The 13,731-nt window shown below is 37.7% G+C and overlaps 1 protein-coding gene across 1 annotated transcript; it reads right to left on the bottom strand.

Moving 5' to 3' along the window:
- Positions 1-1,504: 1,504 nt before the first annotated feature.
- Positions 1,505-13,239, bottom strand: AMBN (ameloblastin; the record flags this gene model as incomplete). Its single annotated transcript, XM_083355108.1, has 10 exons — positions 1,505-1,981; positions 4,033-4,074; positions 5,068-5,112; positions 6,526-6,585; positions 6,776-6,814; positions 7,955-8,194; positions 9,204-9,320; positions 10,926-10,973; positions 12,161-12,211; positions 13,168-13,239. The coding sequence occupies 10 exons, from the start codon at positions 13,237-13,239 to the stop codon at positions 1,505-1,507; spliced, it is 1,191 nt and encodes a 396-aa protein (XP_083211234.1).
- Between the last annotated feature and the right edge of the window lie 492 nt (positions 13,240-13,731).

Here is a 13,731-nt window from a genome sequence, read left to right on the forward strand (position 1 = left end):
TATCAGCAGGGCAGAAGATAGGAGCTGTCTGGGTAGAAAATAAATCTTCCAGTTTCAGGTTTAATATATTTCCTTCCTACCATATTCTGGGTGTCATGTAACACACCTTGAACATTCCTCTTTTTGGTTTCTGCCCCACTACATACCACCCATCTATTTTCTCATTAATAATATAGTAATACATCTATTTTATTTTTAGCATTAGTGGGGTTGAAGTACAGGTGGTCCCCATTTAGTGACCACAATTGGGACTGGCAACTTGGTCATTAAGCAAAGTGGTTGCTAAGGAAAACTGCAAGATTGCTTACAATCTCTGTGGCTTTACAGGATTATGAAGATCGTAAATGTGAGGATGGATCACAGAGTTATTTTTTCATCACTGTTGTAACTTTGAACGGTTTCTAAGAGGCATTTACTAAATGAAAACTCCCTGTAAAGATGACAGAGCAGCAAAGCAGGAGAGGATTCCTTCGCTGCAACCAGAAGGCTTATGGGGCTACATCTTCCCACATCCAAATGTCTGTGGAGATTCTCAGTCATCCAGGTCATGGTTGTCCCAAAGTTGCTTTTTCCAAAAGGCAACTGGATTTTGTTTGTTTTTTCTTGAAGATGTTTCGCATCTCATCCAAGAAGCTTCTTCAGTTCAGAACTGAACTGAACTGGATGAGAAGCGAAACATCTTCAAGGGAAAACAAAATCCAGTTGCCTTTTGAAAAATCACTTTTGGAGCTTCCCACACCTACACCCTCCTTTCTAAGAAGAGTAAACAGAGTTTGCTCTGTTGTGTGTTGCATGGTCGATTTCCAAAGAATCGTAACTTAGTTATCAAATGAATGCCCCAGATAAAAAATGTATATATGTTACTTGAACATACATATTTCATAAAGAAGGTGCAGCATGGAGGTTATTGAAAAGGGAAATATGAAAGAAACAGCTTCAAATTAGTTTGGAAACAGGTTTTGCATAATCTTCTCTCATGTCATCATTTTTATTTTTTATTTTTTTAAAAGGAAGCCACAAAAATCAGTACTGTGGTTAAATAAAAGTTTATTTCATGCTGCCTAAACAACTGAATGCAATACAGTGAGCCATCTAATCAGAATTAGAGAGGCAACCTGCAGATCAGTATACCTGCTTATAAGTCTTGAATGGAATCTAAAGCCAAAGGGTTCATAAATAATTTGTATTAAATATATCAGTCAGGCAAGGTCCTAAAGCACAAAAAAGCTAGAGAGCTTAAACAGGCAACGGATCACTTAAGCAAATGGGAAATCAAAATTAAGTTTTTAAACCATTGATCACCTGGCACCTCCAAAACCTTCTCAAAGATGAAACATTTTAAAAAAAACTGAAGCAAAGCTTATGGCCTCCCTACAACAAGCTACACAGTACACCCATTGATTCATGCGTTGAATGTTTTCGTTCTCATCGAATAAAAAATCATCTCAAGCCCAAAAAAATACCGTAAAGAGTACACAAGCAAAAATGTGTTCTTCAAGGATTCTCAAGGCTCTTGCAAATGCCAGCTGCTTTGACTGACTTGTGGCTGGCCAGGCTCATTTCCTGCACTGGTTGAGTAAAAGAAGTCAGGAAACATGGTAGGATCCAAAGGCATGGGACTGCTAGTTGCCTCTAATGGAGTGAAGCTATCAGGAATTGCTGGAGGCAAGGTAGTGGCTTGAGGCGCATTTGGTTGCCCTTTACTCTGACCAGCGGGGTTTAATAGATTGTTATGGGCATTGGGCAAGGCAACCCTTGGGTTGCTATCTACAGGGATAACATTGTTCCCTCTGTCTGAAGGGTTGGGCCCTAGATTAGATCCTTTTTGAACTTCAGGCTGCTCTGTAATGCCCAGTTGATCATCTTCGACTGTGTAATCTCCTGGCTGGCCTCTGTTCAATGGCATATTTCCAAATCTGGCATCCATTGGAAAGACATGGGGGCCTGCTGCTCGATAGGCTGGTGCCCCAAATCCTCCACCCTGGGGGAAAAAAAATTACAGCACCTGAATGGCCGTGAACCCTCTGAAGATCCAGATGACAATCTTATGAAGAGAGAAAAGTGACATGAGTGCAAAAGTGTTGGCTTTGGTGCTTAGCATGCTGCCCTAAATGCAAACTTGAGGAATGAAAATCTAAACTGGTGTATTTTTTATGCAATGGGAAATGTCCCAGAAAATAAACACTGTGTTGACACTAAAGCCTTAGAGGATAAATGACATATGACATAGCTTGGTTGAGATGGAATTTGAAGTTGGGCCAGCTAAGAGCTGTTTTGGCGGGGGTGGGGGGTGGGGTGGTGGAACTGAATATAGTAATAGCAGCAGCAGGAAAATCATTGAGAATTTTGAGAATAAGAACTGTGGAAGCATCAAAAGAGCAAAAAAAAAAAAGACAGCAAAATCAGAAACTGGATTCAGCCAAATCAGTTCCTGAGAAACAATTGCATGAATGAATGCAACCCTGCTGTTTCTGTGAATAAGTAAACTTAAGTATGCAGTCCTTATTCTCACATTGGGAAACATGCTGTTCGGTGTCAGTAAACTTTGGGTGTCTTTGGCAAAAAAATTATAGCAGTGAATATAATAATAATAATAAAAAATAACAGAGAAGGGAGAAGTTAGCCTCTCCGATGCTCACTTATAGAGTGCTTAGGGGTGAGTCTTCTCCCTATTCTATGAAACATCTACTTGAAACTACTGGGAGAAATCATTCACCATGAGGTATCATCAATTCACTGATAATACCTAGTTCTACAGCTCCCTCCTGAACCCAATGCAAGATGAATGCTTGGAGACTTCTGGGTTTTGGATAGGGGGAAAAAAGTGAAGCTCACTCATTTGAATGTTGCCAAGATTGAGAATCACTGGGCTACAGAGTTCCTACTAAAGCATTCCCACATTCCAGGGGCTATCAGGAGGGTCCCAGTGTTTGTTTATTAAATTTTTAAGCCACCCAGCTCCCATATAAAGTGACTCTGGGTGGCTTACAAGTTATAAATGTTAGGGGTTTCTAGTGGCATCTCCCCTCTTATGGTATACTTTCCCCGTCAAGCAAGTATAATTCCCACCCTCATGAAGGTAAAAATGTGGAGTTTTTTCAAAAAGTTTTTGAGGTTGATTCTATACTGTACACCTACAGTGTGTGTGTGTGTGTGTGTGTGTGTGTGTGTGTGTGTGTGTGTGTGTGTGTGTTTTATGGACATGTATATTTTTTCCTATTATTCAATATTAAACATTATAATTTTGTTTTGAAGTTTTAAAATATAATTTTATTGTTATTTTAATATCTATAAACTGCCTAGAGTTCATGAGGATTGAGGGGATAGTTAAATTGCACATATAAATACATTCTGGGGCTTTTTCATCTTGATTATGTTTATACCACTTTTATTTATTGTTGCTTTATTTGTAAATGGATTGCAAACATTCCATAGGTTAGAAATTACTTTCTTACAAATCAGCTCTAAACTTCTGGACCATTATGTCCATCCATCCACCCACCCATCTATCCATCCATCCATCCTTCTGGACCATTATATCCATCCATCCATCCATTCCAAGGCAACAAATACTTTGGATTCCATCAATTTAATTAGAAGAAATGAGCATGTGCTAAATTCTGCAGAAATCAGTAGAATATAATGATATTTATCAGTACTTGAGCTTACATATACCAAGGAAATGTTTGTCTTATACAAGCTTTCTTATCAATGCTGTCCATGGAAATATTTTATATTTATAATAGTGCAGCCCATTTTTTATCTCAGAGAATTTTTTAAAGGTGAAGGACAGAGGCCCTTCTTCAAGTGCATGTTGCATAGAGTTCCCAACTCTTTGGAGCAAAAGACTATCTTCGCTTTTCAGAATTATTCTCAGTTAAATATTTATCCTTGGTCATAATATCTTTCCCTTCCTCCACTATAACCGCTGTTTCTCAGCCTTGGGTTGTATGATTTGTTATCTTTAAAGAGAAAGTCGATTTTTATCCCTTCTTAACCAATATGTAAATGATTATGATGTCCACAACTTACCTGCATTTCTTCTGAGCTTACTATTCCTAATCTTGTAGGAGCCTGATGGAACATGTAAATAAGCAAACCACATATCAGGAATGAAACATGCCAGTCTAATACCAAACACAGTCCTAATTTTTCAGGATCTTTTGTTTCATTGCATGTAATAATGCTTTACTCCTGTATTACCAACAACAACATCAATGCTCCTAAATGCATTTTTCTTTTCCTTTGAAATATTATGGGTTGTGTTTTTTTTTAAAAAAAAAACCTCAGGTATTGTGGTAAGTTCAACTTTCCTCCATTTTAAAAGCTGTAAATTGAAAATCTGAAATGTGAGCCTTCCAGTGGCCACAGTAACTTGGATAATAATCATTACCATTTGAACAGCTGGATTCAAACGTGTTTATATATTAATATGTAGGCCATGTATTACAACTTTCCCCAATCTGACCAACTTCTAAATGTATGAATTAATTTCCAGAAATTCTGAACAATGGACATGTTGGCCAGAGAATTATGGGAATTTAAACCCACATGTAGTATTCCGTGTCTCGGTATGAATATAGACAACTCTCTTAACACACATCTGTAAATGATGTGTAGTAACATTATTATTGTGAATAAATGTTAGGTGGGTCTGGGCCTATGTTGAGAAAAGTGTGATCTATGACTAAATCACTTTTTTTATTTTTTGCTCATTTTTAATGTGACCTATAAAATAATAGGTGGGAACACACAGAAGCACATTAACAGGTGGGATGGAAACTACAGAGGTGGCCCAAGTTTAAGATTCTGCCTGCTTTATTTTTCCTCATCATCCTTTCCATCTCTATGGGGGATGTCGGGAAAAGATTTGTTTCACTCAAGAATACTTCTTCAATGGAGATTTAAACTATTCCTTAGATCTAATTATGAACTGTTACTGTAATCAACTATTTCCCACTATTTCTATGTGGTATTTTACACAGAATACACAGAAATACATTTATTTATACCAAACATGGTAAGTCTGAAGGTTTCATTAGGGGTAGATTAATGTTAAGTACTTACTCCTTTATTTGCTACATAAGACATATATTGCAAATTGGGATATATCTAGACAAAAAGAAAAGGAAAGAATTAAGCTGATTTTAAAATGCTTGTTTTGTTTTAATTTATATAAAATTAGACCTGAAAGGAAAATGTCTTGTTAGCCAGAATAATGACTCAGCTTTATCCACATCCTGGCTTTAACAGGTATCATATAAATATTTCAGTCTGCAGCATGCCAGCAACTAGGCCATGCAGAAAAACCTCTCTCCACGGAACCAGTCCCTGGTATCCAAAAGGTTGGAGACCTCTGAAATATTCTTTAAGGATTTTCCTCACTATTTATTTTACTTATATAAATAAAATTATTATCATCATCATTATCATTATCATTATTATTATTATTACTTTATATTCTGCCTTTATTATTTTTATAAATGACTCTAGGCGGCTAACATATTTAATATGTCTCCCTTCTCCTTTTGTCCCCACAACAACAATCCTGTGAGGTGGGTTGGGGAGAGAGAGAGAGAGAGAGAGAGAGAGAGAGAGAGAGAGAGAGAGAGAGAGAGAGAGAGAGAGAGAGAGAGAGAGAGGGACTGGTCCATGGTCACCCAGCTGGCTTTCATGGCTAAAGTGGGACTAGAATTCATGGACTCCCTGTTTCTAGCCTCATGCCTTAACCATTTGACCAACTGGCTCTCATTATTAAGATTATGCCATTTCTGCAGGAATCCACAAGAACTTGGAAACTATCAGGATTGTGCTGGAATCTCTTAATTTAATAAACCCATGGGTCAAGTTCTTTCTAAGGAAGAATGACATTTGGGGAAAAGATTTATTTTTTGTTAAATATGTTTGCATTTCAGAAGAATAGAAGAGAAGAGAAGAGAAGAGAAGAGAAGAGAAGAGAAGAGAAGAGAAGAGAAGAGAAGAGAAGAGAAGAGGGCTGGAAGGGACCTTGGAGGTCTTCTAGTCCAGCCCCCTGCCCAAGCAGAAGAACCTATACCATCTCAGACAAGTGACTGTCCAGTCTTCTTAAAAACCTCCAGTGATGGAGCACCCACGATTTCTGAAGGCAAGACGTTCCACTGGTTAATTGTTCTCACTGTTAGGAAGTTTCTCCTTAATTCCAGGTTGCTTCTCTCTTTGATTGCTTCCCAACTATTGTTTTATGTCCTGCCCTCTGGTGCTTTGGAGAATAGTTTGACCCCCTCTTCTTTGTGGCAGCCTCTCTGCACATTGCTGGCTCTGCACATTGCTGGCTCATAGTCAAGTGATTGTCCACTAGGACTCCAAGGTCCCTCTCACAGTTACTGGTTTTGAGCCAGGTCAAAACATTTGAAACATTTGAGGCAAAAATTAATTTGCAAATAAGTTATTTCTACATTTGTGCCGACATTTAAGATGGAAATGAAATTCCAGTGGTGGAAATTCAGCTGCATTAACAATAAGATTTTAGCTTGAGAACCAACTTACAGGTCGCTGCTGTGGTTGTTGGGCTGTGTTTTGCTGGGTTCCAAATAAGCCAGGGTAGATCTTTGCAAAAGGAAAGAAAAAGTTGAATGGGATTTCCAGAAAACTATGAGAGATGATGATATGCACTGCCTTAAGAAATAATAAAAATTCTAAAGAATTCATCATATGGCACTCTGATTTTGTGTGTGTTCCTCTGTGTGCTTCTAAGTAGCTGTTTTGGTTATAATTCTCATAGTCAAATTATACTTACTTGTCCCAATGTCCCTAAATAGTCTTGTATGGCAGGTAACTATAGTTAACAAAAGAAAGTATTAAATATCATTAGCTTGCCAACATGTAGAAAATAAAGATTAAACTAAGTAAAGCTTTCAATCTAAAGATGATTGCATTATAAGTGTTTAAATTCTTGGAAGAGGCTTAAAATCTAGAAGAAATATTTATTTGTATCTTGCAGAAAAATTCAGAAACTGATACATAAATGAACCACAAGTAATTTAGGAGATTATTTTTTTTAAACTAGGGAATTTGTTCATAGTATAGATTTGAAATAAATTGTTGCAAGATCACATTCCAAAGAATCTACATCAGTCAATTTACTTGGTAAATACGACCTTCCAATATTTTCTTTCATTTGACTGTAAATGTAATGCAATGCAGTCAACATTTCTTTTAAAAGGTTTATTAAGGAAAAATTTGCTGGAAAGTGCACATATTAATTAAAGATCCAAAATGTATTATACTAGGAAAGGCTATTGGTAAAAACATTTATATGTGGTAAAAAAAATGGAAAACAAAAGGAGAAATGTGCATTAAAATACATACACATTTTAGACTGTTTTCCCCCCTGCAAACTATGCAAAATAAAAAAACAGAGAAATCAGAACTGAATCATTCATTCAGCCTTAATCTTGTGCCTTCATATTTTTTGTAATTACCATACCAAGATTAATAGTTTAATCACAACTAAGTTGCTTAGTGACCGTTCAAAATTATAACAGATGCCCTAAAAGTTATTTGTGACCCAATGTTGAAGTTGTCACGGCCTCCCTCCCTTCCCCCACCCCCCAGTGGTCATATCTTCACATTTTTGACACTTTGCAACTGGATCATCTTAAAGGCAATTTGCAGTGTCCCATAATAATGTGACTGTGATTGTCAACTTTTTGGCCAGCTTCTGGTATTTATTTCCAGTTTCCAGCAAAAAAAAAACACCCACTGGGTAAAATGAATTCACTTAATGACCATGGCGTTCGCTTAACAACTGCCACAAAAAAAAGCTAAAACTTCGGATCCAGTTATGTGATGCCTTGACTTAACAACTACAAATACTTATAGCCATAATTATGGGCTCAATTACAGTTATAAGTCGAGGAGATGCAGAGAATTCCTACTCATATTAACTGTGTACCAATTGCTTGTCCGAACTGACCTGTTGGGTCTGTCTATCCAATGATAGCTGTTGCTGAACATCTGGCTGATTTCCTTCTGATGGAGAAAACTGTTTTGGCTGAAATGCTGGCTGGACATCATAATGTGGTATTTGGACTTGCCTTGTAGGAAGGAAATGTGTGTAATGATAAGGAGGTTGCTCTTGTATGCCAGGTTGTTGTAGCAGAGTAGGTGTTTGAGATGGCAATGGAGGAGGGTGCACTGGCATTGAGTATTCATACTATAGAGTGATAGAAGATGAATAACCAGAAGGGAAAAGTTAAAATCATGAATGAACCATTTTCAGGCATACTGAAGGGCTGCATGAACAATGAATCTGATGAATGAATTTTTGACTTACAAAATTCCATACCATGATACATTTTTTTGGCTCTACGACCAGGGTTCTCGATTCTCAGGGTCATCAAAGTTCCCCAACAAGTTCCATGTCTCATCTAATATTATTGTCAATTATTTTAATTCAAGCATGAATCACTATGCCACTATGCCTTAGAGAAAAATGTCAACATTTAGCACCTCATCAATTTTGAAGAATGTCCCAAAGGTGCTTTTCTTTTAAAGGCAACTGGACTTTCTGATATTTTTTCCCCAAGATGTTTCAGTTCTCACCCAAGAAGCTTCTTCAGTGCTAACTAACTGGTGGGGTTCCAGAAGTGAAAATCAGAAAGTCCAGTTGCTTTTAAAATGAAAACAGCTTTGGGACAACCCTGACCAGGATGAATGAGAACTTCCGTTGACAATTTTGAAAAAAAGATTCCTGCTATGTATAATTTCAAAGCTTTCCTTAGATATTGAAGAAGGAGACAACTGCAACTCAGTGCTTTATGTAAAGGTGAACCACAAGGCAAACCATAAATATAAATATAAACTGAGACAGGTGATAGAAAGCATGTGGGAAAGCTGGGCTAAAGAAATATATTGGCATTTTAATAAATGGGAGTTTTGTGATTGGCCATGTCATACAGCCATTCTGGGGGACTGGATTGAGACTGATGATCACCATTTGCGTGCAAAAGATAAGGATATCGTGCCTTATCATCAGGATCCAGGTAATTATCATCAGGATCCAGGTAATTATAAGACCATAATGGATGGCATGGAATTCTTAAAGTTGCAATCCCAGGATATCCAGAGAAAACTAAAAAAAAAACCAGGGAAGATTTTCTAGAAAGCAAAAAAAAAAGTAGTTTTGCTTCAATTCTGGTGCTGGAACAGCTTAAATTGCTTACCTGTTGAGTTTCATGTTGAGGTCTTTGCCTTATCAAGTAGAACGATGAATGCGATGGTAGGAAATTGTGCATCCACATTGAATGATATGGATCAGCGTAGCTGTAAGTCTGGCCATACTAAAAGTGGTAGGATTAAATACATTTATTCTGAAGCTATAATTCAGAGGCTAGTGAAGTTAGAACAGGAGTTAAATTCAAGCCAATATTACTAATCAGAATTACTTCATAAATAATAAATGTTGTAATGGGTTTTCTGCTTGATTCGTTTATAAATATATACCAAATGTATATATACAGTATATTCCTTTCTTTGATAATAGATCCATAAATTTAGCTAGAGAAAAAAGGGCAGAAGAGAAGGAAGAGGCACTACATATCTATTTATTAATCATTCTGTCTTTTGGCAACACACAAGCTTCAATAAGGAAACAAATGAAGTCAGCTTGGAACCATTTCAATAAATATCGTATAGTCAGTTTAATAGACGTCTTAGAAGATCACTACAGGATATTTAACAACAATAGCATAAGATTCCAGAGTGCCTTCAGGATTACTGTATAAATAAGTGAGGGGTTTTAATAACCAGCAGGATAGAGTTAGGTTATGATTAAAATCACACTACAGTGCACAATTGCTTGAAAAGTAAGAGTCACTGAGTCTAGGAGCATTTGCTGTTGAACACAGCACATTAAACTGAGTTGCATATTCCAAGAAAGCAATCGGATAATTCTGATTTATCCACACTTTATTGTTATTATTTTAAATTTATTTGGCCACTGAACTCCCATAGAGATTTACTTGGGACTGAGTCATATGGAACATCATAGGATTCTTTGAGAACATAATATGTAACTTATTAGGAAGCATGTCTTATTGAACCTGACTAAAATAATTGTACATAGAAACATAGCCCTTTCATGCTGCTCCATTGGCAAATAAATGTTTGTTTCGATTGTAAATTTGGTCAAGACCCAGTTTACCCGTCAATAAAAGCGAGGGATGGGAAGCCTCTTGATTTTTAGATTTTGTGAGGTTTGGGCCTAGTGTTGTGATTCAGGGTCAGCCTGTGGGTTTGGCAGTTGGGTCGGACGACTCAGAGGAGGAGGAGGGGGGTGTTGAAGAGCTTGCTGATAATGGCTTTGAGGCTCCGCAGAGCCCTCAGCCAGGCCCCTCCCACCTGGTGGAGACCCAGCTGTGTGAGCCTGACAGCATGGATGAAGATGACCCACAGCTGGCCCTGTTCAAGGACGCCCGACGCAGGAGGCAGTCAATCAGGAGTAAACAGAGGAAGCCAATGGGGCACCTCAGAAGGAGGCAGAGAGAGGCCACGCCCTGAGCTGTATTTAAGGGGAATGTGTGGGAGGGCTGGTTTGCTGAAGGCAACCGCTTGGATAGTTCCTGTTTCATAGCTCCTGTTTCATGGTTGGTGTCTGTTTTATGTTAATAAATTTGGCAGGCTTTATTCCAGCCTCTTGCCGTTTGTAAAGGGGTTGTCCCTGCCTTTTCTGCAGGGCCGGTAGCAGGCTGGTACAGAACACCTAGTTCCCTGATCAGCGATCATTTCAGTACAGTTAATCAGTTAATTCTCTCTGACTTTAGAGGTTCCTTGCTTTGGAAGTAAGCAAGTCAATAAATAGAATAAGTCTGGAATAGCATCATCAGCTTATTCTCATCACCATTAATTCCCCCCCAAAAGAGGTTATGTGGCATAACTGTGATTACCTGAGGGAGTACCTTTGATATACTTGGTCCACCCAACTGTCTCATACCCTGTAAAGCAATATTTAAAATCCTCAGTGTTAATGTAATCAGTATTTTCTATTTTGCAATATTTACACAACTTTTCAGGGAGCTCACACAAAGAATAGTTAAAAATAATAGCTTTCACTCACTCTCCACCTAATGCAGCTTGCATTCAGAATTGTATTGCCTTTGTAATAGAAGTGTCTGATTATGGTAACATCTACACAAATTCTATTACATTTATCCAATCTCCTTTTACAAGGCATCTTAATTGTTTGCAGTCACAAGGGGTTAATTATAGACTGTGTGAAGAAGCACTTTCTTTTGCCCATCCTGAATCTAATGCCAACTAATTTGCATGGATGTCCCTAACTTTACATGTATAAAAAAGGAGGAAAAACTCTTTCAGCTGTTTGACAAAACTGTCTCAAAAGATTGCTGTTGAGAGAGCAGAGTTATTCATACAGAGGTATTGCAAAAAAAAATTTTTAATCCCACTTATATCCCGCCCTTCTCTGAAGAATCAGGGCAGCTTACAATCTAAGAAGCACAAATCAATGTGCTTAGCAATAGCCTTCATTCTATGTATATGCCTGCTTATTAGGGCTTTTTTGGGGGGGGCAAGCGGCATTATTACAAAGTCAGCTTATTGCCCCCAACAATCTGGGTCCTCATTTAACCTACCTCGGAAGGATGGAAGGCTGAGTCAACCTTGAGCCTGGTGGGACTCGAACCTGCACTAATTGCAGGCAGCTGGTGTTACTTGAGGAGGCATTAGCCCACTGCTCCACCAAGGCTCCACCAATTGGTCTGTCTATGTGAAAATTACTTCCAAAATTTTGTTTTAGAGGATGGATTTGATTTGCACAACTAATGTGAACACACGAGACAACATTTTCAGAAGCGGTTTGCCCTTGTGTGCCTACTAGGGCTGAAAAAAAGGGATTGGTGCAGGATCACCCAGGAAGGACTAGAACTCACAGGTTCCTGGTTTCTAACCCGGTGCCTTAAGCACTATACCAACTCACTTTTATTCAATGGTATAGAAACATTATAAACAAAATAATTTAGAAACATAGTTTGAAATACACACACACGCACACACGCACACACACAGACACACACATGGGAGAGAGAGAGAGAGAGAGAGAGAGAGAGAGAGAGAGAGAGAGAGAGAGAGAGAGAGAGAGAGAGAGAGAGAGACATAGACATACCTCAAGGCTTATACTACCCATTCCAGGAATCCCAGCATGATGGGGCAGTATCTATAAATATGCAAGATAAAGAATAGTTTATGTGATCAGAGATGACACTATTTACAAGAATATGAATAATATTACTGAAAATTGCTCTTGTGGGCTGGGTGGAAACATGATGACATCATTGGAGGATTGGGGTATGACATTGAATATGATTTCTTCTTTGTTATTTTTCCTTCTCCTTAGTTATTGGAGGAAATTGCTGTCATATTTCAGCAATCTCGAGTAATTTGCGGGGCACAAAAAGAGAAATGCTGGCAATCCACTGGCTCAGTTTAAATTACTAAATGTCAGGATGCACTCTGGATTTTTAAAGTATCGGACTTCAGGTTTCCATCACTGGGATGAAATATTTCAGACTACAGATTCTCCTGCCTTCTTAGTGGATTTTTAATTAAAACAATTAGGAATGTAAAACAGGTTTAGAAAATGAGAACTCATTTGCATATTGAAAGCAACTGATGGAAATTTCAAGTGAAGTACTCTAAAGTAGAACGTTTATTCAAAAGTCCCCATTACAGGAGATACAAAAACTGTAATTTATGCTAGACGTACGAAAGAGCAGGACATTGTTGTAAAGTGCCTTTTAACAGTGTTTTTTTGGGGAACCATGGTAATATACTGTAATTCTGATATGAGAAAGAACCCAACTAAAGATTTGGGAACTATATCTGGAGACTACTAGATTGGATTAAAAAAAAAGATCTCCTAGTAGTCTTTCTCAACCTTGGCAACTTTAAGATATGAGGACTTCAAATCCCAGAATTCCCCATAAGGTCACTAGGGAATTCTGGAAGCTAAAGTTCACACATTTTAAAGTTCTCAAGGTTGAGAAACAGAACCTGGCACAAAACGGATGACCACATAATATTTTTTTATTTCTGCTTTTTTAAAAAAGAAACTGATTTGTTTTAACTTTATTGGCCAGAAGTAATTATTTGAGATAAAGGTGTAAGAATTACCGGTAAAGCAGAACATGTTCCTAAAAGGCATAACACATATATCCATTGTTTCATAATTGGAATGTGGTCCATAAAAGGGGATTAGAAGGAGACGAAGAGGGTGCTGAAACCCTGGAAGGAGAGAAAAACAAGACAACATATAATGAAACAATAAAATCACCAATATGCAAATATCCTATTATTATTTGTCCCATTCTTACTACTCCTGTAGTTTGATATTAGGATGGAAGATGAATATGTCCCATCAACTATTCTGTCACATTAAAATTCTTCATTGCATTAATAATTCTGTCACAGTAAAAATTAGAATTGAATGGCAAGTTGTGGGTAGCTCAGTTAGTGCATTTCTGATGTCAATCAAAAATGTTTTAAAGTATTTAGCGGAGGGCAAGTGCTCTGGATAGAAAAAGCAATATTCACAGCATGTCAGTTTTAGTATTCACAGCCCATCAGTTATACTAGCTTCTCATCCTTAGAAGATGAAGCAGGATTATTATGTCCCGTAGTGTAACTAAGAGACATTGGAGCTAAGAAAGGTGTGTGTGTGTGGGGGGGTCCTCTACA

Source organism: Vipera ursinii (genome assembly GCF_947247035.1).
Source record: "Vipera ursinii genome assembly, chromosome: 2".
Lineage (NCBI taxonomy): Eukaryota > Metazoa > Chordata > Lepidosauria > Squamata > Viperidae > Vipera > Vipera ursinii.